We start from the raw sequence: 26,536 nt of genomic DNA, 5'->3' as shown, positions 1-26,536 counted from the left end.
GACTGTTGCTCTGATGTTCTTTTACTGAAATGCTGCGCTCCATTTGCGCTAGCTGTAACGAGACACACACCTTCCCTTCCCGTAAGTGTATCTCTACCTCATTCTTGTTCTTTGTCCCCGGTCTGCCATCTGCGCTTGCTCCCTGCAAATCAGCGCTCACCTCTCGCGGCCCACCGACAGCCCGGACCCCTGCCCTGCCAGACCGGTCCTCGTCGGAACCCTGCTAATCCCGGATTTCGTTCTCAGAGTTCCTTTGTTCGCTTCCGAGCTGCAATAAACTTTGGTTCGCAAAGTCACCTCCCTGTCCTCTCTGCATCCGGGTCCAACTCGCAACCTGAATCCTGACGGTAACATTTTGTCCCAGTCTTTTGTCCGACTTGATTTTGTCAGAACAGATTCTGTTTAAGTGATATCTTGATTAAACAGGCCGAGTGAAAATGTACCAAAAATTTTAATTGGCCACAATTGATTCATGATTTAACAAGGGCGTAATTACTTTTTCACACAGGACCAAGTAACAAATAGTTTTTTTCCCCTTAAAAAATGAAGTCTCCATTTGAAAACTGCACCTTAAGTTCACTTGGGTTAGGTTTGTCTGATATTCACATGTGTTTGATCTTAAACATGAAAGCGGGGAAACGATGCAAAAATAGAACCACAACTTTTTCACGGCACTGAATTTTGCGCATGTTGACAAAAATAAAGCTCTTGAAAATAGGTTGCGAAATGTGCAAGTTCGGACTTCATTTGTGTCCATGCGTGAGCACTGCCCCCACCAATATGGCTGCCGCGGCGCACTGGCATGTCGTGTCTTCCTATCAATGGCTAGCCTGCCCGATGCCAAGCAAAAGAACAACTCGCGTTTGAAGTACTTTGCGTTTTTGCGTTTGCGGCAGATGGAGTTCCAGGCCATCGACGCGTCCTACGCAGCCGGTCCGCCCGTCGTGCTGCACGTGTCCATCAAGGCGGCGGAGACAAATGCGCCGCGGGTGTCGTGGAACACGGGTACGACTCGAACGAGGGAAGGGCAAATGCCACGGCCGTCCAATCACGCGAGTCGCGCCTGCGTCCGCTCAGGTCTGGACCTGCTGGAGGGTCAGTCGCGAGCGATCACGTGGGCGCAGCTGCAGATCGTAGACCGCGACGACATCGACGACGTCTTCCTCGTGGCGCTGGACGGGCCGCGGCACGGGCGCCTCAGCGTCAGAGGTGAGAGGGCGCCCGTGTGGGCGTTTTCTTGCGGTTGTCGGGCGGCGAGCTGGTGAAAAATGGCTGCCGCGTGTGCTCGTCTGCATCTTTGTGTGTGTGTGTGTGTCCGAGCGTTGGCGCCTCAACCGGCCGTAAAATGTCGGCCGACAGATTGCTGTACGTATGTCGCGTCACACGCGTGGCTAGCGACATCCCAGTGGCTCCGAGGCATCATCATCATCATCCTCATCATCATCTTCAGCAAGTGACTTCACTTGTGAGTGTTTGAAAGTCAAAGTGTTTTTTTTGTTTGTTTTTTTTTCTGTACCCGAGTCTCTTTTTTGCAAAACTTTTGTCCCGCTGGGCGTCGTCTTCCCGCTCGGACGGTGGCGGGCGCACGGCGGCCCCCTTGTCCAGCGTCCAACGCCTTCGGCCAAATGGACGCGCGCCTGCGTGCCCGCGTGCCCACGTGCCGTCCCGCTCGTCCCGCTCGTGACGCCCGTGAGCGACGCCCCCTGTCGAGCGCCGTGCCCGATTGCCCACACTTCCTTCGATTTTGAAAGGGGCGCGTGTTTGGGTGTGCATTTGTGGTCATCGTAACTGTATTTAGGAGTTTTAAATATCGTGGCACCGGCCAGGAACGGAACCCGCGCCGTGTGCCCGAAAGGCAGCATCGCGCGCCACTCCATACGTGTGATGCCTTCAGCCAAATGGCCGCGTGCCTGTCCCGCGCACGACAGCCACAAGCGGCGGCCCCCGTTGGGCGCGATGCCCGCCGCCACCTTCGGGCCCAATTACCGCCGCGGACGGCTTCCCCTCGGTGACGCCGCTAATGAGTTTGCGGCCGGCGGCCCCTCGTCTCCCAATCTGTCACGTGACCTTGGCCTTCTGTCGCGGCGTCCGTCCTGGCACGCGGGCGGCCGCCGGGACGGACGCCACGTGGCGGCGTCGGCGCCAAAAGCGGCTCGTCGCTTCTGCGCGGCACGTGTGGCGCTCGCTAATTGAATCAAAGTGCCAAAGTGTGGGCGTCGACAACAACACGTGGCGTGCTGTTAGCAACTGTGTTCGCGTGTCGCGCGGCGCCAGGGAGGCCAGCCGGTGACACGTGACGCAGCGCACTTTTTTATTTTTTGGGGGGGGGATATCGAGCGGGTCCGCCGAGTCTTCGAGTTGCCGAGCCGGCAAGAAAAATACAAATTGCTCAAAAGAGAAAAATAATGAGGGGTGGGACTCATGAGATGAGAGGCTTTGTAATGAATGAATCTCAATCATATTGAATTGTGTGACAATATTTGTGCGAAAAAGCAACAGTTTGATTTCATTTGTTTTTTAAAATTATTCAAATGGTCACTTTGTCAAATAATTGACACAGACGGGAATCTTGTTCACTCTCGAAAGATGCAAAATTCCATTTCAGTACAAAACCGAAGGAAAAAAAACATTGAAAATGAAACGGACCTCCAGTTAAATTGTCCCTTTCGGAGCGTTTGTTTTTCAGGAACAGAAGGTTTCCCTGGAAATGGTTTCTGGCATCTTGTATCGTTCATATCGACGCTTCCGGAGGCTCGGTGCTCCGCAAACGCCACAATTGCAAAATTTGCTTATTAAGGCTTCCATCAGGTTAGTTTTTTAAATAGTTTTTTTTCAAATGTTCCTCCCATCATCACCGTTTCATCCGATTCCCCCATTTTGGAAGCCGAGCTCCGACGTGTGCGTCGGTGTAAGTGGTGTACCAGGAAATTGTGCGCTGACAAATGTTCCGCGTTGTTTGAAAGACATTTTTTAAAGTCATATTTTTGAAATGAATGAATCTTAATTAACGTGTTGAAGGCCCAGCCGTAAAAATAACACAATAATAATCGGGGTCCGGCATGAACGGAGACCCGACGTGGCGCCACGTCGGGTCGACCGACCGAGCGGGTTTCAACATCGTCAGTGCTGGAAGAAGTCCGATGAAGAAGTCAAACTATCGACTGGATACCGCTGGACACAAAGCGGCCACGGCCAAGACCGAAAACTAGACGGATGGATGAAATCACTGAACACTCCGGAATACACTGGCAACAAATTGCAAAATGTCGTAGTAGTTGCAAACGTGAAGAAGAGGCCTTCATCCTGCAGTGGATAGATCATGGCTGATGATGATGATGATATATCAGAATTTTTGTCAAAAACACAAAGAATTTGTTTCCAGTAGTTGGAGGCGCTCGAGTACGACAACAGAGAGCCACTGTGACCAAAAAACGTTTGAGACATGATAACATAAAAAAGCACGACAGGGAGTCATTGAGCATGTGGCGATGCCGAGACCACGACAATTGTGCGAAGGATGCGGCCTTCAAGCAATTTCGAGCAGTTTGAAATGACGAATAGAGCGATAATCTGGTACAGTGACAATTGTGCAAATGGTGCAGATACTTCCCGAGCGCAGGAGTGGCCAGTATGGGTCAACAAAAAAGATGCAAATATTTCCGATTGACGAGGCGACTACAGTGAGTGCACGAGTACTGTAGTATAGCCGATACTGTGACAGCGTTGAGTCTATGCCACCGCGAGACTCGCCGAGCTAAATATGCAAATGTCGGTGTCAATTGCTACTTTTAAGTTGAGCAAACACCTGATGCTTCGCAGTGCGAAGCGTGAGACATTCGTCGTTTCTAAAGTTTGAGACACTTAAGGCCGGAGTTGAGTGGCTCACGTTTTTTGGTCGTAGTCTGGAGGCCGTACGATGACGTCACAATGACGTGACGACGGTGCCGTCGGTGCGTTTGCGGGCGCAGGGGCGAAGGCGTTTGCGTTCGGCGTGCGGGACCTGCGCGAGGGGGCGGTGGTCTACGAGCACTCGGACAGCGACACCACCCGCGACCACATCGTCTTCCGTATCAGCGACGGGCGCCACAGCATCCGCCACAAGTTCCCCATCAACATCGTGCCCCGTGACGACGCGCCGCCCTTCCTGGTCAACAACGTGGCGCTGGAGGTGCGGGAGGGCGACGCCCTCCGGCTCGACCCGTCCGCGCTCTTGGCCTCCGACCTGGACTCCAGCGACGCCCGCATCCTCTTCACGGTGGACGCCCCCCCGAGGGCCGGCCGGATCGTCACCAGGACCTCCCCCCGCGAGCCGGGTGAGCGCGGCCGCCGAGTGTGCGAGTCTGAGTGTGCGCGGGAGTTTTTGTGTGCATTCACCTCTCGATGTTTGAGTTTGTGTTTGTATGTTTATTTGTGCATTCGTGTGTGTGCTTCTTTCATTTTGTGAGTTTGTTGTGTCTGTGCAGTAAGTGTGTGTGTGTGTGTGGGGGGGGGTATTTCTTTACTCTTTACTCTATTCTTTATTTGTTCTGTACGTGTTTATTTGTGTGTTGGTGTGAGTGTCAGTCTTTGTGTAGAGTATGTTTGTGTTTATTTCTTTGCATGTGTGTGTTTGTTGAATGTGTGTGTGTGACGCTGTTTTTGTGTGGTCAGGCATCCCCATCGCCGCCTTCCTGCAGCACCAGTTGACTCAAGGTTTAATCTTCTACCAACACTCCGGAGACGAAATCTTCGAGGACTCCTTCGACGTCACGCTGGCCGACGCCCACGCGCCACCCAACCTATCGCAAGCTTACGTGAGTCCTTGCTGCTAGACACCGACCATGCAGTAGCGCGGTACGAAGACGCAGCATTGGGCGAGCGACGACCAAAATGTCGTCAGCCGAGCTACACGCGATTGCGCAGGAAATGTGGAAACGAAACAAAGGAAACGTTAGCTACATTGAATTGAGGCAGCCGACGAACGGAGCTACCGAAGTTACGCAAAAATGAAAAAAGTAGCTGAACTACATCAAAGCTCCTTCAGTCGGGTGCAACGAAAAATGACAATTTAGAATTGTCTAATAGTGTTGTTGGGGTATAAATGAAGACCGATTTGTAACAGCTTCTTATTACACTTGCAAAATCTCAGTTGGACAAATGCAGCGGCAACACTGACGGGGTTGGCAAGGTGAGTGTTTGTGTTTTGACGTGTGTGTGTTGTGTTCCAGACAGTGGTGGTGCACGTGTTCCCGGTGGAGGACCAGCTTCCCGCGGAATCTCCCGCAAGCGTGCGCCACGTGACGGTGAAGGAGACGCAAGTGGCGTACATCACCCGCGCGCACCTGCACTTCACCCACGCCGAACACTCGCACGCTGACCTCACCTATGACGTCACCCGCCCGTGCCACAGCCCGCAACATCCTGGGTAATCAATTGTGGGCACTCGTGCTAACTTCAGCTAACGTTGCCAAAAGCTCAAACTTTACACACACACACACACACACACATGCACGATGATGATACACTGACAAACACAAACACACACTAGCAAACACGTCATTGTGTTAACTGCAGCTAACATTGCTAAGCTAAACAGCCAGCATGCATCCTGGCTAATGTCCATCCATCCATTTTCCGTAGCACTTCTCCTCACGCGGGTCGCGGGCGTGCTGGCGCCTATCCCGGCCGGCTATCTTCGGGCGAGAGGCGGGGTACACCCTGAACTGGTCGCCAGCCAATCGCAGGGCACGCATAGACAAACAACCACTCGCACTCACATTCACACCTACGGGCAATTTAGAGTCTTCAATCAACCTAGCACGCATGTTTTGGGGACGTGGGAGGAAAGCGGAGTGCCCGGAGAAAAGCCACCCAGGCGCACGGAGAACACACAAACTCCACACAGGCGAGGCCGGGATTTGAACCCCGGTCTTCAGAACTGTGAGGCAGATGTGCTAACGTGCCGCCCACCGTGCAGCCCTGGCTAATGCCGTCACGCTAATTTTAAATAACACGACTTTCCTCTTCATCCTCATCGCGTTCATCAGCGCTAAATTGTGTGTGTGTAATGTTTTTCTGTGTGCGTGCGGCCAGGTTGATGGACGCGGGTCGTCTCTTCCACGTGGACAGCGTCGCCGCCCTGAGGCGCGACCCGACGGCGCCGGCACTGAAGTCGTTCACGCAGGTGGGTGGGCGCGCGAGGACGGGCGAGCGAGCGAGCGAGGTGAGCGGCGGCCGGCGCTGACCGTGACGCTGCGATGTGTGGCAGCACGCGGTGGACCACCTGAAGGTGGCCTACATGCCGCCCCTGGAGGACATCGGACCCGACGAGCTCACCGTCCAGTTGGTGTTGTCGGTCAGCGACCGTCGCGGCGGCGGCGCCGTCGCCGGCGTCCTCTTCAACATCACCGTCACGCCCGTCGACGACCAGGCGCCTCAGGTTCCCACGTCGGCATCTCAACATTGGCGTCCGTCACTTATGCTCTGGTGTCGCGCGCTTAAGACTTGTGTAGTGTGCTGTTGTGCAGTGTTGTGTAGTGTAATGTATTGGTGTGTAGTATTTTCTAGTGCGGTATTTTGTTTTGTGGTGTTGTGTAGTGTTGTATCGCGGTGTACTGTATTGTTGTGTATCACTGTGTATTTTAACGTCATGTGTTTTAGTGGAGTGTAGTGTATTTTTGTGTAGTGTTGTATAGTGTTTGTTGTTTCTAGAATTGTGTATTGTGATGTCATGTGGTGGTGTGTGGTAATCAGTGTTGCCACCGTTACCGTGAAAAAGTAACTTAATTACTTTACTGATTACTTGAGCTTAAAAGTAACTTAGTTACTTTATTGATTACTTGATTTGAAAAGTAACTTCGAAAAAAGTAACGTTTTAGTTACTTTCAGCAGCTGCCAATTGGCAGGAATATCAGTTAGCCACAGTACAAAAAAAGCCTTAGCTTAACCGTACCCATTACTTGGTAAGGTACGCCACGCAAGTTACAGAATGATGTCATCAACATGAGGCAATAACTTCAATATTAGCGTAGTTGAAGCCACGTGAAATCAGCAACTTGGTGCAGACTTGACACGTGCAGTAAGTACCTAAACGTGTGTGTGTGTGTGCTACGCCCGCTTGCGTGTGTGCGTGGACGTAAACGTTAAAGTGAGTGTCGCTTTGATATTGGGGGCATACAAACACACGCATACACGCACACAAAGCAGTGCGCCCACCACCGTAATTTGGATGCGAAGAGCGAGAAAAGATGACAAGTTACGCAACTGTTTAACTAGCAAAGCTGAGGGTGATTGACAAGGGGGGAGAAGCACTCACTTCGGCGACGTCAGGCGTGCAGCGCGTTCGACCAGCTCACGGTCCGGACTACTGACCGAGTTGAAACTTGTCACTTTTCATTCTAAATATTATTTAAGATAAGTATTGTAAGTCCTTCCGTGAGTCAGTCCTTACCCCCCCGTGACCGATTTATGACGCCGCACTTCGGTATGAATAATTAACCCACAATGCATTGCGCACTCAGCACGCCAGTAAAACCGTGTAGTGTAGTCTAATGTTGTATTGTGTAGTGTCATATAGTGTAGTGCGGTGTGTGCGCTCAGGCTTTCAGCAACTTGTTGCGCGTGGAGGAAGGCAGTTGGGCGTTTGTGACGGAGGAGCACCTTCTGGTGCGAGACCGCGACACCCGCCGGCCGGCCCTCAGGGTGGAGCTCGAGCGGCTGGCGCACCGCGGCCGTCTAGAGCTGCGGGGGCGGACCCTACGACGCCGAGACGCTTTTACGCTCGCGGATCTCGGAGGACTTGCCGTCAGGTGACGACTCCGACCCCCCAAGAAGAGCGCGCCCTACCCTTTAACAGCACCGCCTCTGTCACAGGTACGTCCACGACGACTCCGAGACCACCGAGGACGATGTCGGGCTGCGCGTGACAGACGGCGTCAACGCGGTGGACGTGGACCTGCTCGTCCAGGTATCGCCACAAGTCGTCTCACTTTTAATTACAATTCCTCAGTTTCCATTCAAATATTCAGTTTTGAAAAATTCTATGTAAAAAAATTTGCATCTCCAAAAAAGCCATGCTGTAAAATTCATCTCATCTATCAAAAAATTTACTTCTCAAAAATTCCGTTGTTACAAAAAGAAATCCGTGTATAAAAAAAGAAATGTGTATTAAAAGAAATACACCATTTCCCTCCAATCTCCAAAATGCATTGTTCCAAAAATGCATCTTCTCCCCACTCAGTAAATCAAATCAAAATCCAGAAAAATCTGTGAAAAAGAAATCATCTCTGAATTTTCCTTGTTAAAAAAAAAAAAAAAAAATTTAAATCTCCCAAAAGTCTTTGCAAAAAAAAAATCAACGCCCCAAAAAATAAAACAGTGGGGGGAAAAAAATCAAGTGTAAAAAAATGATTTGTGAAAATAATCAAGTTTAAAACAAAAAAAATCTCTCAATCTAAAGCTCTAAAAAAAAGTTTGGGAAAAATTTGAACATCTCCCAAAATTCAGTAGAGTACAAAATTCAACATCAACAAAAATTCAAAATCTGTCTTTGTTTTTCTCAGTTAATCTGACTTCCAGCCAATCAAGTTCTGCTCCAGGGGTCATGTGACACTGACAAGGGAAGGATAGGTTGCCTTTAGAAAAAATACCAAGTTAGAAATTGAAATTCAAACTTGCAGATTCAAATTCGAACTGACAAATTTGAATTCAACCTCAGAAATTCAAATTCAACCCCAGAAAATCATAGTGACAGATCACCTTTTGCCCTTTGACCGTTTTGCATGCACACGGGCCGCCCTCAGGTTCTGCCTGTGAATGACGAGCCCCCCCAGCTAGGCGGCGGCCTGCGCGGCGACCTGCGCTGCCCGGAGGGGGGCCGCGTCCAGGTGACGGCCGACTACCTGGCGGCCACCGACCGGGACAGCGAGGACGCTAAGCTGAGCTACATGTTAGCGCGGCGGCCCGCAAGGGGGGAGCTGCAGAGGGCAGGAATTCCCGTGGACAAGTTCTCGCAGCAGGACCTCCTGCAGGGTCATGTCTTCTATGTGCACACGGGTGAGGCGGCATTATGTCAGCATGCTAATGCTATATGCTAACATTAGCTTATGTTGCTAAGGTAACACACCAAAGTGATGCCATCAGGCTAACTTTGGCTAATGTTGCTAAGCTAACACATTTGAGCTACATAGTCATGCGTACTTGGGCTCATTTCTACGCTAATACACCAGAGCTACATCATCAGGTGAACTTTGACAAATGTTGCTAAGCTAACACACATGAGCTACATCATCATGCTAACTTTGGCTAACATTGCTAAGCTAACAAACGAGCTACATAGTCACACTAAGTTTGGCTGTTGTTGCTAAGCTAACACAACTGACCTACACTGTCACGTTAACTTTGGATAATATTGCTAAACTAACACACCAGAGTTATGCCATCAGGCTAACTTTGGCTAATGTTGCTAAGCTAACACAGTTGACCCACATAGTCATGCTACCTTTGGCTAATGTTGCTAAGCTAACACACATGAGCTGCATCATCATGCTAACTTTGGCTAACATTTCTCAGCTAACGCACTTTAGCTACATTGTCACGCTAACTTTGGCTAATGTTGCTAAGCTAACACACATGAGCTACATCATCATGCTAACTTTGGCTAACATTGCTAAGCTAACAAACGAGCTACATAGTCACACTAAGTTTGGCTGTTGTTGCTAAGCTAACACAACTGACCTACACTGTCACGTTAACTTTGGATAATATTGCTAAACTAACACACCAGAGTTATGCCATCAGGCTAACTTTGGCTAATGTTGCTAAGCTAACACAGTTGACCCACATAGTCATGCTAACTTTGGCTAATGTTGCTAAGCTAACACACATGAGCTGCATCATCATGCTAACTTTGGCTAACATTTCTCAGCTAACGCACTTTAGCTACATTGTCACGCTAACTTTGGCTAATGTTGCTAAGATAACATACTTGAGCTACATCATCATGCTAATTTTGGCTAATATATTTTTTTCTTGAAGCTGTTCCGCTGCATGACCAGGCAGAATGGTGGATCTGTATGCCTTTTGTGCTGGAACAGTTTTGCTGTTAATTATTCCGATGTTTATTGAAAATGCAGCCTTGGCTAATATTTCCAAGCTAACACTTTAGCTACAACATCATGCTAACTTTGGCTAATGTTGCTACGCTAACACATGAGTCTTACTTTTACTTATATTGCGAAGCTAACACACTTGAGCTACATCTTCACGCTAACTTTGGCTAATGTTGCTAGGTTAACACACCAGTGTTACGGCATCAGGCTAACTTTGGAAAACATTGTTAAGCTTACACACCAGAGCTTTGACATCAGAATAACATTAGCTACCGTTTCTACAGGAATTAGGAATTAATTAATTTTGGCTAACATTCCTATGGTAACACACTTGAGCTAAAGCTGCACACTAACTTTAGCAAATGTTTCTAAGATAATACACCTGCCCTATGCCATCATACTACAATTGCTAAGCTAAGACACCATACCTGCACTGTGATGCTAACTTTGGCAAACATTGCTAAGTTAACACACTCAAGCTCCATTATCTCATCTAAAATAGGTGTCTTGCCTCAATAAAAGTCTGTAAAGACTGTGCTAAGCCAACACACCTGCCCTACATTGTCAAACTAACATTGGCTAACGTTGCTAAGCTAACACATGGTAGCTTAGCTGCTGCCATACGAGAAACCGGGCTGGTGTTGACGGTGCAGCTTCCTGTCGTTGTGTTCAGGTGGCGAGATCGGCCCGGCTCCTGCCTCCGACACCGTCACGCTCATCATCTCCGACGGCGACGCGGGCGGGACGGACGGCTGTTGCCACGGCGATGCTCCGCCGGTCCCGCTGCACGGCACACTTCCTGTGTATGATCTCAACGTCACGCTACTTCCTGTCAACAACAAAGTTCCCGCTGTCATACTGGGTGAGTTTGTTGTGGTGTGTGTGTGTGTGTATGACACACAAGCACACATACACTCACACATACACATGCGCACATGTCCCACTTAGTGTGTTTGTGTGCACGTGTCAGTGCCAACACAAGATGCTCATCAACGCTGACAATCGACTTAATGAAACAACGCTGACACATATCAGTGCCAAACATACTGTACATTCTGGGAAGGCTTCCCAACACACACACACACACACTCTTGGGGAGGATGATGGGTCTCACAGGAATTGGAGCCAAGAAGAGGGATTGAACAACCTCACAAGCTCTTTGTTTATCATTGTTCACCAGCGCGTGTGAGTGCAAGCGTGTGCATGTGTGTGTGTTAGGACTGAATAAAAACCCAGCAGAACACCTAAAGTGAAACATAGTTTGGATTTGATGCCCTGATGATAGCAACAGCGGTGAAAAAGAAGTGATTGGCAGTTCTGCTGTCCAGGTCAGGAACCTAGAAGGACAGACGGTAGTAGACTTTGCCAAAAGCATATAAATGGCTGTAGTGAGTAGTGTAGTGAAGAGGCTGGCACATTGGGTAACCTACAAGAGTTAGGTGAAGGAAACAGGGGTGATGAAGAAGTGATGGGTAAGTACGGCTTCCAGGAAAGGACGCAGGTGGATTACATCTTGTGCAGACGATGTCATCTGAAGGAGGTTACCAACTGTAAGGTAGTGGTAGGGGACAGTGTGGCTAGACAGCACAGGATAGTGGTGTGGAAGATGACTCTGGTGGTGGGGAGGAAGATTAGGAAGACAAAGGCAGAGAAGAGAACCATGTGGTGGAGGCTGAGAAAGGAAGAGTGTTGTGCGGCTTTTCGGGACGAGGTGAGACAGGCAGGAGCTTCCAGAAGACTGGACCAATGCAGCAAGAAAAGACATTAGCTAAGAAGTGGGACACTAAGAGGACCGAGGAGAGGAGAAAGTTATACATGGAGCCGCAACGTAGGGTAGAGGTGGCAAAGGCCAAACGAGGCATACGATGACATGTATGCCAGGTTGAACACTAAAGAAGGAGAAAAGGATCTATACAGGCTGGCCAGACAGAGGGATAAAGATGGGAAGGATGTGCAGCAGGTTAGGGTGATTAAGGATAGAGATGGAAATATGTTGACTGGTGCCAGCAGTGTGCTTGCTAGATGGAAAGAATACTTCGAGGAGTTGATGAATGAGGAAAATGAGAGAGAAGGGAGAGTAGAAGAGGCAAGTGTGGTGGACCAGGAAGTGGCAATGATTAGTAAGGGGGAAGCCCAAAGGAAAAGAACAAGACAAGTGTCCCAAAAAAGTTGAACTACGCTCTTAATAGTTGATGACATCACACCGAGTTTCCAGACAATCACAGTGCAGGAAATCTCAAGAACACGAATGATTGTGTGACTTTTCAAATGCTTGATAAACATGAATCAAATAAACACACTACATGATGGCTAATACTGCCGGTGAGCTTGTTAGCGTGTTGCTAATGTAGTGTGTGGCCAATGTTGCGTGTTGCTAGCGTGACATCCATGTTACGTGCTGGTCAAGTTAATTAGCGGAGAATAAAAGCGCGACAATAAGAGCATTAGCACACAAACAGATTAGCATTTGCTGCTATTTGCAGAGGGACGCTCGTTGATCACCTTCATTCAAGATCCACATGCACAAGCGCGTATACACAAACACACACAGTTACCAACACGCGTACACATGCACAAGCACGCACACACATACATAAACACATACACAGCTGAAACGTGTGTGTGTGTGTGTGTGTATGTGTGTACGCGCACCTCAGGAGCATCCATGTTGGTGGTGGACGAGGGTTCCCGGGCGTGTCTGTGCGGAGGTGTCCTGGGGGCCTCGGACCCCGACAGCCCCCCCGACCAGCTGACCTTTCACCTGGACACCAAACCTCTGCACGGCTTCCTGGAAAACATTCAGCCAACACCGGGATACGAGAAGAGCAACGCAGGAATTCCCATAGGTCTGCAAGTGTGTGTGTGTTTAAATGGAAGTGGAAGTGCATGCGTATTTGTTTGAAGATGTTTACATTTTTAAAAATGTCTCGTCAGAGTCGTTCAAGTTGGACGAGCTGACATCAGGCTTCATCAACTACGTCCAATCAGAGCACAAAGGGGCGGAGCCAACGGTGGAACAATTGCTGATCAGCGTGAGCGACGGCCTGCATCACTCCGCCTCCGTTCCCGTCTACATCATCATCAATCCGACCAATGACGAGAAGCCGTCACTGCAGCTCGCCAACTTTACCGTACGTGTTTATGTGTACATGTCACCATGGCAACGCACGCACGCAAGACGGACAGACACGTGACATGCACACATAAACACATTAACACAAACATATTCACAGACGCAAACACACATACACAAAGTTAAACGCACAGACAGACGCTTACATACACACACACAAATACACAAGCACACATTCACAAACACACGCGCACAAATATTCACACAAACACAAAGACACGCACACGCACTACACGTGCTCATACATAAACATACACAGACAGACAGACATACGCGCACACACACACATATAGACACAAACTCACACACACAGACACTTACATACACACACACACACACACACACGTGCACACACACGCACACACACCTGGCCATATTAACAGGGGCATGGTGTTCAGGTGAAGGAGGGGGGCACACGGGAGCTGACCCGCACCCTCCTGGATGCCTTCGACCTGGATGCCCCCCCGGACGAGTTGACCTTCAGCCTGACGGGGGCGCCGGCGCACGGCAGCCTGAAGGCGAGCGCCTTCCGTCCTCCCGAAGGATCGAGCGCTTCACTTGTCAGCGTCACCTCTTTCACCCTGCAGCAGCTGCGACAGGGTATGCCCCGCCCCTTCCCGCCACACGCACCAATCACGACACGCTCATATTCCTCAAGTAGGAAGTAGAAATCAGTATATACACACACACACACATATATACCCATCCATCCAGTTTCTGTACCGCTTCTCCTCACTCGGGTCGCGGGCGTGCTGGAGCCTATCCCAGCTATCTCCTTCAGGTGTTTTTTTTTTTAGCAAACTCCGTGCGGGCTTTCATGTGTCTTGCACTGAGGAGAGGCTTCCGTCGGGCCACTCTGCCATAAAGGGCTGCAGCGATGGTTGACGTTCTAGAACGTCTTCTTCAACTTCGACCCACAGTAACTGAATTTCCAACGGCGCCCTTAACGTCGTTAAGCCGGGCCACGAGAAGCTCTGGTATGGAATTCTTTGGATGAACGCTCGTTGTGCTGGTGAGTGTTTATCTCCAATCGAAAGTCGGGGGTGAAAGAACATCACACGGAGAGAGAATAACAATGACGACTCCCCGATACAACGTATCCCTCCGCCAATACATGACAGTAGACCCAAAAATGAAATGATATGATTGGTCCACTCTGTACAAATACGCAAAAATACGTCCAATGAAATGAAATGTCATTTCAAATGTGGACATATTACAGAGGTTGCTCAGAAAAATCAATCATCCTAAATCCTAAATCCTAAACCATCACTAAGCGGAGGAAAAGCAACTAAGGATTCTTATGCCTTTAAGAGTGTTCCTGAGGTTCGGCCTTGATTGACAGTTTTGGACTCAAGCAAAGAAGTCCCTGTTAATCGGCAGTATCAAATTTCTCATCTCGCAAATGGAAAACAAATACGACAATTTCTCAATGGACAGTGTTTTTTCTAGGCCTGACGTTATGGTACGCGCACGACGGCTCGGAGACCTCGGAGGACCGGCTGACTCTGCAACTGACCGACGGCGTCCACTCGCTCGGCGCCACCGCCGCGGTCGTCGTGCTGCCCGTCGACGACCACCCGCCCCGCCTCGTCAAGTACGCGCGTGCACGCACACACCCAAATATCGTACAGGAGGTCACTATGCGTTTCTGTCAAAGAAAAATATCCATCCATTTTCTAGCGCTTATCCGAGGTCGGGTCGCGGGGGCGGTAGCTTCAGCAGGGGCGCCCAGACTTCCCTCTCCCCAGCCACTTCGTCCAGCTCTTCCGGGGGGATCCCGAGGCGTTCCCGGGACGACCGAAAGACGTAGTCTCTCCGGCGTGTCCCGGGTCGTCCCCGGGGTCTCCTCCCGGTGGGACGTGCCCGGAACACCTCACTGGGGAGGCGTCCGGGAGGCATCCGAATCAGATGCCCCGACCGCCTCATCCGGCTCCTCTCGATGCGGAGGAGCAGCGACTCTACTCTGAGATCCTCCCGGATGGCCGAGCTTCTCACCCGTTCTCTAAGGGAGAGCCCGGACACCCTGGGGAGGAAACTCATTTCAGCCGCTCGTATCCGGGATCTCGTTCTTTCGGTCCCGACCTGCAACTAGTGACCGTAGGTGAGGGGAGGAACGTAGATCGACCAGTAAATTGAGTCCGCATCACTGCAGACGCCGCACCGATCCGCCTGTCCATCTCCCGTTCCATTCTTCCCTCACTCGTGAACAAGACTCCGAGATACTTGAACTCCTCCACTCGGGGCAGGATCTCAGTCCCCGACCCGGAGAAGGGCACGCCACCCTTTTCCGACCGAAGACCGCGGTCTCAGATTTGGAGGTGCCGAGTCTCATCCCAGCCGCTTCACACTCGGCTGCGAACCGCTCCACTGAGCGTTGGAGATCACGTCTTGATGAAGCCAACAGAACCGCATCGTCTGCAAAGAGCAGAGATGCAATTCTGAGGCCACCAAACCTCATTCATGAAATGTCTACATGCTTCAAGCTCGTTCGTTTAATTCACGAGCTTCCTTAATTTGCTTGCTTCCTTGTTCGATTCATTTGCTTGACATCACGAACGACTTCCTTTTACTTCCTTGTTTGCTTCGTTTGCCTCCTATGCTTCTTTGTTTGCGAATCAAGGTTCCTTAATTTGCTTCCTCGTTTGCTTCTCAAGCTTCCTTGATTTGCTTCAGATGCGTCCTTCATTTCTGTACTTCCTCGTCTGCTTCACACGCTTCCTTAATTCCTTGACTCCCTCATTGCTTCCCGTCTTTCCTGATTTGCTTCCTGGCTTGCTGAACATTTTTTTACATGTTTTGTCTGGCAAGCGTCACGGGGGGAAGCGAGCATGCGGAATGTTTCAAACTTGTTTTTGGCTCCGAGCGCGACGTCCCTGCGCTGCCATGCGGAAGAACGTCGTTAGCGGCGAGTTGGCAGGAAGTGGCCGTCGCGGGGTAGGAGGGAGCGGGCGTGCGGGGGCGGGAGGGGGCACGCGGGAAAGAACATGTGGCGGGTCGCTCTGCTTGAGTGGGCGACCGCTCGAACGATGTTTTCATTTGAATGAGTGATTGTGAATTTGCACCCTTCACTGGCTTCCACGTCCCCCCCCCCCCCCCCGCCGCCCCCCCGTCGCGGACCCCCTCCGGACCAGGGCGCCGGCACGGGTGCGCCGGCGCCGTCGGGCCCGAGCAGGCGGAACAAACGCGAAGGAACGCGTCCGCTCGGCAGATGCCCGCCGCCGCCTTTCGCGCGTCCTGCAGGACGAAGGCGGCGGCTCGCGTTCCTGCGTGGATTTTACTTCCGAGTGAAGACGCAGACAGAAGCTTTGTCGTGTCTTCCCCCTCGCCCCCCCCCCGACACCCGCACTAGCCCCCGGGGGGAGGAACCTGCTGTCGCGCGAACGTTGCGACCTGCTCGTCTGTCCAGCTGCTCGCTTCCCGCCATCCGAACGCGCTTCCTCATTTGCGTCCTCATCAGGGTCACCTGTTTCCTCCTTTGCTTCGTTTTCTGCACACGCTTCCTTGTTTGCTTCGTTGCTCGCTTCCCGTTTCCTTGTCTGCTTCCTCGTCCCACTTCACGAGTTTTTTCGTTTCCATCACTTGCGTCCTCCTTTGCTTCTGCGCCTTTCTTCCTCGCTTGCTTCAAAAGCTTCCTCATTTTCTTCCTCCACATGCTTCCTTGTTTGCTCCTTCACGTCCTTCCTCGTTTTCTTCCTTGGTCGCTTTACTGAAGTCTACTCGTTGGCTACACACGCCTCCTTTTTTTTTTGCTTCATACCCTTTGTCGGTTTCTTCACTGCTCTTATTGCGAAATGCAAAACTTCCTGATTTAACGACAGACGCGCGGTAACGGTCACGAATTGACATCACATAAATAAAGCGCCGTAATAATGCGTCCCGGTGCGACAGGTAACGGCTAATGCTAACAAGGCGCTTTTGGTGTCACTACTCACTGACGCATTGACGCACGCAGCCCAATGAAAGAGGGCCGCACCATCCGCTAGCACAAACCACATCAACAAATGAACACAAAAGTCATCAATGTTTAAATGTTCCTATAAATAATGGAGATCAAAATATTTTCACTAAAACTGAGTGACTTTGGAGCCTTTTTGACAACTTTGATATAATTGTACTGTACAGGGCTTAACGTCTTCAAACGACAGTTGTCGAGGTGAAAATGTGGCCTAAGCCGCGGCCTTTACACTTTTCCGATGGCCCCGGTTTGACCCCGGAACAGATGATTTCCTCTGTTCAAAGCGCGAGTGGATGGTGTTTGAGCATAGCGCCTCCTACAGGCAACCGGGATCAAGTGACAGCGTGCGTACGACCTCACGCGGGCCTCGGGGCTGACCGCCGTTTTCCCGTTTCAGGAACGCCGGCGCGGAGGCGGAGCCCGGCGTGCGACGGGCGCTGACCGCCGCCGTCCTCCTGGCCGACGACGCCGACACGCCTCCGGCGAAACTCTTCTACCTGCTGCACGCCGCGCCGCGCTTCGGAAAACTGCATCTGAAGGTCACCCGACGTGCTTCCTCGCTGGCTTTTCGCGCTTCCTCGCTTTCTTCCTCCTTTGTTTCATGTATTTTCTCGTTTGCGTCACGTTCACTTAACGGGCTTAACGGGCTTCTTACTTTGTTTCCTCCTTCACTCGCTTCCTTGTTTGCTTTACACAATTCCTCGTTTGCTTCCTCACTCGCTTCCTTGTTTTCTTCCACCTTTGCTTCAGCTGATTCCTCGTTTGGGTCACACATTTCCTTACTTGCTTCGTGTCCTCATTTGCTTCACAGGCTTCCTCGTTTGCGTCATATTCTTCCTCGTTTGATTCCTCGCTCGCTTCACACGGTTCCTTGTTTCCTTCCTCCTTTGCGTTCTCTTTTCTCGTTTGCAGCAGGTGATTCCTTTTCTTCACGTTCCCTTATTTGCTTCACGTTTGCTTTACTTCCCCATTAGCTTCATGTACTTCCGTATTTGCATCCCTCCTTAATCTGTTGAATTCCTCGTTTGCTTCACGCGCTTCCTTGTTTGCTTCCTCAGCCGCTTGACAAGCTTCCTCGTTTTCTCCACTTTCTCGTCCGCTTCCTTCCTTCATGCCCGTTTGCCTACCGTCGGGAATGTCGCGTCGCTTCTTCTGGTTTTCAGACGAGCGAAACGGGCCTGACGGAGCTGGCGGCGGGTCACAACTTCACTCAGGACGACGTGGACGCTAACCGGCTAAGCTACACGCCGTCGGCTAACGCTAACCGGCCGAGCGACGCGCCCCGCGACCGTGCCGACGCGGCCGGGTTCGAGGGTCACGACGGCTTCCGTTTCAGCCTCAGCGACTTGGAACACCGGAGCTCCGCCCACGTCTTCGACATCACCGTCCGCACCGCCCGCAAAGGTCAGAAGTGCCTCACGGGCAGGAAGGGGCGGGGCCGGCTGCAAACAGGAACAGCGACTGTTTCCTGTCATCCGAATGCGCCTCGTTGTCTGCTTGACGCGTTTCCCATTTGAATTCCTCGCTTGATTCATGCAAGTCGTCAAATGCGTCCTCGTTTGCTTCCTCGTTTCCTCAGTTGTTTCACACGCTTCCCGGCTTCCTTCCTGTTGCTTGACATGCTTCCTTGTTTACGTCCTCGGTTGCGTCACTTAGCTTCCTCGTTTTCTGCACTTTCTCATCTGCTTCCTGTACTTCCTTGCTTGCCTCCTTATTTCCTTCACATGGTTCCTCATATTCTTCCATGTTTCCTGTCGTGCTTCCTTGTTTGCATCTTCATTTATTTTCTCACCATTTTCAGATGGTTTCTCATTTTCTGCATACTTGTTTGCCTCCTCGTTTGCTTCCTCGTTTCCTTCACATGGTTCCTCATTTGTTTCCCGGTGTGCGTCACACGCTTCCTCGTTTTCCTCCTCGTTCGCTTCACTTGTCTTCATCTGCTTGTCACGCGCTTCCTCGTCGGGTCTTCTTCGGTCCGCGAGCGCGGTCGGCAGCCGGCAGCGTCTGCCAAACACGCTGTCTTGGCACGTTGGCGCCGTCTCATCTATTATTGAGGGCGACGCCAACGTGCCCGCTTTGCCAGTCGGGTGAACACAGCCGCCGCCCGGGACCCCGACGCCTCGGGACCCGGACTCTTCTGGCGCCCGCCAAGAGGGGGCGGGGGGTCGAGGACAGAAAGCGGCGAGCTCAATTATTGAGAAGGCGCCCGCGGACGCGCACGAACCCTAACCCTCGTCACGCTTCCTGTGATGACGTCACACGGCTTCCTCGTGCGTTTTCTAGTTTTCTTCCTCATTTGAGTGTCGTTTGAATTGGCTTCCTTGTTCGCTTCGCTTCGTGCTTCTCCCTCGGCCGGCCAGGCGACATCTCTTTGCGGACCGGCGAGGTGCGCGTGGCGGAGGGCCAGCGTGCGGTGCTGAACACCGACTTCCTGCGGGCCTCGGACGGCGGCGGGCGCCCGGACGAGCTGGTCTACACGGTGACGGCGCCGCCGCGCCACGGCTTGCTGCACTCCGCGGCGCGGCCCGGCGTGCCGCTGAGCGCCTTCACGCAGATGGACGTCGCCGCGCAGCGCGTCTGCTACACGCACGACAACGGACACCGACACCACAGCGACACCTTCAGGTCTGTAACGGGAGTGCCACGGCGCCACCTTGGCTATCAATTTTATGCAATAAATGATGTACATTTCAAACAAGAAAGTGATTGCAACATGAAAAAAACATTGACCTAAATCGAGTGTTCCCTGGCTATATCGTGGGGAACCTATTGCGGAGTCAGTGCATTGCCGATTCTTGTCCACATTCATATCACACATCATTTGCCATATCGCGGGATTTGGAGTGTGTGCTGTAATGTTTTTGTGCTAAAATAAATATTTCAAACTATTTGCAAAGGAAAACTAATTAAAACACATATTACAAGGAATAAAATGTACCTAGTGTACAGTACAGTTTGTTTAAGCGTTGAAAAGGGTATGGGAGAGGTTAATAGGAGTGTGAGGGGGGGCGGGGGCTTCATACGGCTATAAAATATGCATAAATAATCCCCACAAATCTGTGGTCGCTATGTCGCGGCTTTCACCTGTTGTGGGGGTGGGCCGCTACCTGACCTTCGCAATAAACGACGGATCACTATTTTTAAAAAGATGCACATACCGAAAAAAAAAACATTTTTAAACGTAAGTAATAATAATACAATAAAAAAGTAGATCATATACTAAGTAGTCTATAGTAATAATGCACTCGAAGAAAATTAGTCAAAAGTAAATAATACAGTAAAAAAAAAAAAAGTCAATGTAATATCAGTTTAATGTAAATGTGATTTTACAAAATAAGTCAATCATTGAAATATAGTGTAGTAAGTGTCGTAAGTAAACACAAAGAAATATTAAAAGAGTAAAAGTGAAAAAAAGTAAAAGATAAATATAACGCTGTAAAAAAATAACTAAATATAATTGCGAGTGTTAGCTCACCGCGTTAAAGTCACCAACACGACAAAGTCGCCACGCCAGCCGGCTTGGCGGCGAAAGCGCAAACGCGTCACAGCCAAGAAGAGCGTGTGCGTGTGTGTGTGTGTGTGAGGCATCTGGCCTGGCGTGCATGTTGCCGTGACAACGGATGATGAATGGTCGCAATTAGCAAAGCGACAACAACAACGTCGTCGGCACGCCGGCAAATGCGGCCCTCGGCAAACATGGCCGACACCGCGGACAGATGTTGCACCGGGACGTGTGTGTGCGTGTGCGCGCTGGCTCAGGATGGTGAGGCCCGCGGCACTTTGTCAGCTGATTGGCTGCAGGGTAGAGATACAGATTGTGTTGGCAACGGTCACGGTTAAGTGTATGTTGTGTGTGGGTTGTGTATGTAGTTGTGTATGCGTGTGCATGTGGAGGTTTTTGTATGAGTGTGTTTGTGTGTGTGTGAGCGTGTGTTATGCATGTATGTTTATGTCATTTTGTGTGTGTACTGTAGTTGTGTTTGTGTAGGCGTGTTGTGTGTGTTTGTCGGTGTTAGATGTGTGTCTGTGTAGGTTTTGTATGAAAGTGTTTGTAGGTTGAGTGTATTTGTATGCGTGTGTGTTTGTATGTATATTTTTGCATGGGCGTTTGTGTGCGTTTGTCCGTGCGTGTAGGTTTCTGTATGTGTGTGTTGATTTGTAGGTTTTTTGAGTGTGCGTCTAGATGTGTTTGTAAGTGTAGGTGTGTTTGTATGTGTGTGTTTTTGTATTTATAAGTGTGTGTAGGTGTTCCTATGCGTGCGTGTGAGTGTGTTGTGCGCGTGTATGTGTTTATATGTATATATATGTGTGTATATATATATGTACTGCGTGTGCGTTGCGCGCCATGCTCGTCGTCTGCTCGCGATGGCTGTTGAGGCGTTCTCTCTGTTCGGCCTTTCAGTTTCGTGGTCAGCAACGGCGAGCGGTCGCAGCCCGGCAGCGTCGGTTTTTCCATCGAGGCGGTGGACCGCGTCCCGCCGACGTTGGAGGTCAACGCGGGCGTGCGCGTGCAGGACGCCGGCACGGCGGCCATCACCGCCGAGCATCTGCGGCTCAGCGACGCTCACGCGCCGGCCTCCGACCTCACCTTCGCGCTCGCTCGGCCGCCGCGGTACGGACGCCTGCTGCTGCGGGGCGTCCCGCTCGGCTCGTCGCCCGACCCCCCGACGGCGACCGTCTTCACCCAGGCGGACGTCGACGGGGGCCACCTGGCTTACCGGCACGACCCGGGCGGCCGGGCGCTCAACGACAGCTTCTACTTCCTGCCCGGAGACGGCCGCAACCGAGGCTATTTGCGATACGGACGGCTGAGGACGGAGCCGGCTGTCTTCCGCATTCACGTGAGCGACGCGCTCAACTTTCGCTCGAATCAACTTGAAAATTTGTTCACATTGATGCAGAAAAAATGATGTTAGTGTGGGTTCAATTTAAGGGGGAAGTAAACCGTAGATGTCAAAACTTTGTAATATTCGCAATTTTCTTAATTTCCAAAAAACTGTTTAAACATCGCATATACTCACTTCTGGGGGCCGCCATTTTGATTTTTTTTCACCCTCGCGAGAGTGCAAATTGGCGAGAATGCGACGCGTGTCCACCACTTTCAGATTTGTTTTCTTTTTTGCGATGGAACAAACCCCGAAAACGCTTGCTGGCGATGCATCCCCGCTAAGCCAAGAATTTTTGGGGATAAAAAAAATGTTTTGTTTTTGTTTTGGTGTAATTCTCTTTGTTTGATGTCGAAGTTGACAATAAGCTTCAGTGGAAAGTGCCAGTAAACGGCTTGAGAAATATTGACTCGTTCTATCTGGCAAAGTTCCGCTTGTTGTCAAGTGAGTCGAGTTCAATGGCACATACGGCGCTCGTATCTCAAGTTCGCCAGTCAAAGCAAAAAATCCGCCGATCGAAGGCTCCTATCGCGAATAACTTGTAAGTCGGGTCACTCGTATCTCAAGGCTCCATTGGAGGGAGGGGGGGAGGTAGATAGAGGGAGAGGGAGGGGGGGGGGGGTAGATGTGGAGACGCAATACGCCAGCACGCTGAAGCAGCCCGTATTGAAATTAACTCGTAATTTGCTAATTTCTCAACCCGTTTTCAAGAGGTTTACTGTTTTTCTCAACAAAAAGCATGTGCAGAACATTTGAAAAAAGCCTTTTTCTTTTTTTTTTTTTTTAAACCTGTGAAAATTAGGCGGCACAGTGACCAACTGGTTAGAGTGTCCGCCTCGCAGTTCTGAGGACCGGGGTTCGATCCCCGGCCCCGCCTGTGTGGCGTTTGCATGTTCTCCCCGTGCCTGCGTGGCTTTTCTCCGGGCACTCCGCTTTCCTCCCACATCCCCAAAACATGCATGAATTGGAGACTCTAAATTGCCCGTAGGTGTGAATGTGAGTGCGAATGGTTGTTTGTTTCTATGTGCCCTGCGATTGGCTGGCGACCAGTTCGGGGTGTACCCCACCTCCTGCCCGATGACAGCTGGGATAGGCTCCAGCACGCCTGCGACCCTCGTGAGGAGAAGCGCCTCAGAAAATGGATGGATGGATGGATGTGCACAACCGTACACGGGACAATGTGCCGGCATCGTTTTGGTCTTTTTGTTTTCTTGCCGTCCAAACACATGGACTGCGCTGACGACTTTGACCCTCCTAGCTTAGCGTCATTGTAAGCAAGCAGTTTAAAAGGGGCATGTCCTATCTATCTATTCATATCTGTGGAAAAGTGTTATGTGCCTCTGACTGAAAATGGTTCCTGTTCCTGCGCTCAGGTGGAGCACGTGGACCGGTGGCCTCCCGTCCTGACCGCGTTGGGGCGCCCCAGCGAGGTGGTCCAGCTGAGGGACGGTCGCTGGGCGCTGTTCATCACGTCTAGGCATCTCCAGGCTACGGACGACAGCAGTCCGCCCGATCAGCTCCAGTTCGCGGTCGTCACGCCGCCGCGCTTCGGACACCTGGAGAACGTCTACACAGGTAAGATGGCCGCCACACTTTCTACACTACTTGCTATGCTAGTTGCTACGCTACTTGCTATGCTATGGTATTTCAGAAGCAGAATCATCTTTATTTGCCAAGTATGTCAAAAAAACACCAGGAATTTGTCTCCGGTAGTTGGAGCCGCTCTACTACGACAACATTGGACAGAAAATACTTTGGAGAAATAAAAACAGTCACTGAGCGATAAAAGGTTGCCAGTAATGTGGTAATGCCGGTACCATTATTTTATTTTTTTGGGACAATTGTGCAAAAAGATGCAGTCGTCTAGAAATTAGAGCAGTTTTAAATGACGAATAGAAACGATAGTCCCGTGCAATGAACATTGTCCAAAGGGTGCCGAGACTTCAAGGAGTGTATGCAGTTTCACAGTGACTAGTAGCGCGATAATCTGGGACAATGTCGATTGTGCAAATGTTGCAGATACTCCTCAGTCAGTGTGCAAATGGAGCAGATGCTACTCAGGCACATGATTGGCCAGTATTGGTCAACAACAGATATGAAAATAGTGCAGCGTGGCGAGACAACTACAGTGAGTGCGCGAGTAATGTATAATTGGCCCCACGGAAATGTGACAACAAACGCAAGACAAAAAAATTGCCAGCATGTTGCAATGGAATTGTAGGTTAGCTGTTTAAGAAGTTGATGGCAAGAGGGAAGAAGCTGTTGGAATGTGTGCTAGTTGTAGTTTGCATTGATCGGTAGCGCCTACCTGAGGGAAGGAGCCGGGATGTGGAGGGTCCGAGAGGATTTTGCATGCTCTGGTCTTAGTTCTGGCAGCGTGCTAGTCCTCGAGGGTGTGTAGGGGGGGTACCGACAATCTTTTCAGCAGTTTTGATTGTCCGTCGCAGTCGGAGTTTGTCCTTTTTTGTAGCAGCACCAAACCAGACTGACTGACTGTGATGGAAGAACACAGGACCGATTCGAGGAGCGCTGTGTAGAACTGCCTCAGGCGCTCCGGTGGCAGGCCGTGCTTCCTCAGAAGCCGCAGGAAGTACATCCTCTGCTGGGCCTTTTTCAGGACGGCGTTGATGTTGGTCGCCCACTTCAGGTCCTGAGAGACCGTAATTCCCAGGAACTTGAAGGTCTCGACGGTTGACACAAGGCAGCTGGACAGCGTGAGGGGCAGCTGTGGCGAAGGATGCCTCCTGAAGTCCACGATCATCTCCACAGTCTCGAGCGCGTTCAGCTCCAGGTTGCGTCGGCCGCACCGCAGCTCCGGCCGCTCCGCTTCCTGTCGATACGCAGACTCGTCACCGTCCTTGATGAGGCCGATGACAGTGGCGTCGTCTGCAAACTTCAGGAGTTTGACAGCCGAATGCATTGAGGTGCAGTCGTTCGTGGAGAGAGAGAAGAGAAAGTGTCCTTTTCAAATCTGCAGTAGAAGGTGTTCAAGTTGTCGCCTAGTCTACTATTGTTCTCAGCTTGGGGGGGATCTTCGCTTGTCATTGGTCAGCGATTGTAATGCATGCCAGACTGATTTAGAGTTGTTAGCGCTAAACTGTTTTTCTAACTTTACTGCATAGTTCCTCTTTGCAATGTTAATTTCTTTAGTCAGCAGGTTTCTAGCGCGATTAAACAGGGCCCTGTCCCCGCTTTGATATGCGTCCTCCTTGGTTTGGCGAAGTTGCTTAAGTTTGGCAGTGAACCACGGCTTGTTGTTATTGAATGTGCGAAATGACTTTGTCGGTACACACACCTCTTCCCAGAAACTGACCTAGGATGTGACAGTGTCCGTATATTCATCCAGGCTGCCAACTGAATTTTCAAAGATACTGCAGCAGCTTTGAAGTTCTATCTTTGGTTCATTGGTCCACTTTCTCACTGTTTTGCTCGTCACATAGCAGTTCAGTGGACCCCCGCTTATTCGCAGTTCGGCATTCGCGGATTCACCAATTGGCAGATTTTTTTTTTTCTAACTTATTCTCAGAACCCTTAGGTTATTTTGCGGTATTTTTTTAAACATTCTGAAAAGAAATTCCCCTATACCTATGTATAATGTGTACCGTTGACTTTTGACATTTTTTGGGGGGGAAATGCGCATTATACATGGGAAATTACGGTAAGTGCAAAAAGGCTAATGTGCCAATATATAGTATGTTGTGACTGAGCAAGTTTGTATGTGCCAGGTCTTACTTCCTCTCACCTTGCTTCTAGGAGCTTACATCCGAGGCCGTTTCACGCAGCGAGACGTGGAGCGCCGCTCGCTGGTCTTCGTGGTGCCCGCCGACGCGGACGTGACGGAAGACAACTTCCTGTTCCGCCTCAGCGACCTGGCGGGGAACACCGCCGTGCCGCAAACGTACCGTACTGTGCCTTTGTGTGTCCGGTCGCTCTGCTACACTGCAAAAACTCAAATGTCTTACCAAGAATATGTCTTATTTCTACACAAAACTAAATTAAATAAGAATTATCACTTAAAAAGTAGCTTGTTTATAGACCTTTTTTTTTTTAAAGAAAAATAGGGAAAAAAATTGCCAGTGGAGAAAACTTTACTCCAAAATAAGTAGACACATTTCTAAAAACGATTTACTTGTTTAGGTGATGTATTGAAGTGTAATCAGATACGTTTTGAGACCTTCGACTATAAATAAGACAAATATTCTTGGTAAGAGTTCACTTTGGCAACGGATTTGGAACTAGGGAGCACACAAATTCCTCACGGCTCATGAAAGCGACTCGCCTCCGATGAGTACTGTACGTCAACGGTGCCACCGAGGCCAAGCACACTGGCGTGCTAAGTTTGGATCAAATGTGAAACTTTCAAACATTTTCAAGCTTTTCTTGAAGATTTATTTACAATACAGTAACTTTGTACTGAACTGGGCGTTTTAGGCCATGAAAAAAAAAAAACTACAAAACAATCATTTTGTAC

The 26,536-nt window shown here is 50.4% G+C and overlaps 1 protein-coding gene and 1 long non-coding RNA gene across 3 annotated transcripts in view; one reads left to right on the top strand and one right to left on the bottom strand.

Annotated features, from left to right (window-relative positions):
• frem1b (Fras1 related extracellular matrix 1b) overlaps positions 1-26,536 on the top strand; it is a 37,150-nt gene that overhangs the window by 5,612 nt on the left and 5,002 nt on the right. The window contains exons 7-27 of the mRNA XM_061780402.1: positions 897-1,005; positions 1,078-1,209; positions 3,969-4,313; positions 4,651-4,793; positions 5,208-5,404; positions 6,073-6,163; positions 6,248-6,418; positions 7,579-7,787; positions 7,852-7,945; positions 8,781-9,033; positions 10,762-10,950; positions 12,746-12,934; positions 13,023-13,219; positions 13,620-13,821; positions 14,674-14,818; positions 17,577-17,718; positions 18,343-18,583; positions 19,540-19,804; positions 21,582-22,020; positions 23,439-23,640; positions 25,819-25,963. Of these exons, the coding sequence (XP_061636386.1) occupies positions 897-1,005; positions 1,078-1,209; positions 3,969-4,313; positions 4,651-4,793; positions 5,208-5,404; positions 6,073-6,163; positions 6,248-6,418; positions 7,579-7,787; positions 7,852-7,945; positions 8,781-9,033; positions 10,762-10,950; positions 12,746-12,934; positions 13,023-13,219; positions 13,620-13,821; positions 14,674-14,818; positions 17,577-17,718; positions 18,343-18,583; positions 19,540-19,804; positions 21,582-22,020; positions 23,439-23,640; positions 25,819-25,963 (4,100 nt within the window). The remainder of the gene's footprint in view (positions 1-896; positions 1,006-1,077; positions 1,210-3,968; positions 4,314-4,650; positions 4,794-5,207; positions 5,405-6,072; positions 6,164-6,247; positions 6,419-7,578; positions 7,788-7,851; positions 7,946-8,780; positions 9,034-10,761; positions 10,951-12,745; positions 12,935-13,022; positions 13,220-13,619; positions 13,822-14,673; positions 14,819-17,576; positions 17,719-18,342; positions 18,584-19,539; positions 19,805-21,581; positions 22,021-23,438; positions 23,641-25,818; positions 25,964-26,536) is intronic.
• On the bottom strand, positions 10,779-14,679 carry LOC133481270 (uncharacterized). 2 transcript variants are annotated; one of them, XR_009789502.1, is made up of 4 exons: positions 13,924-14,679; positions 13,589-13,834; positions 12,741-12,876; positions 10,779-10,917 (listed from the first exon to the last, which is right to left on the bottom strand). It is a non-coding gene; the product is annotated as an uncharacterized LOC133481270 (long non-coding RNA). The 2 variants fall into 2 exon arrangements; XR_009789503.1 differs by having other exon boundaries at positions 13,945-14,679.

This window comes from Phyllopteryx taeniolatus, chromosome 7, assembly GCF_024500385.1.
Source record: "Phyllopteryx taeniolatus isolate TA_2022b chromosome 7, UOR_Ptae_1.2, whole genome shotgun sequence".
NCBI lineage: Eukaryota > Metazoa > Chordata > Actinopteri > Syngnathiformes > Syngnathidae > Phyllopteryx > Phyllopteryx taeniolatus.
Note: the sequence above shows the minus strand (reverse complement) of the source record. Positions and strands in the feature narration are given on the sequence as shown.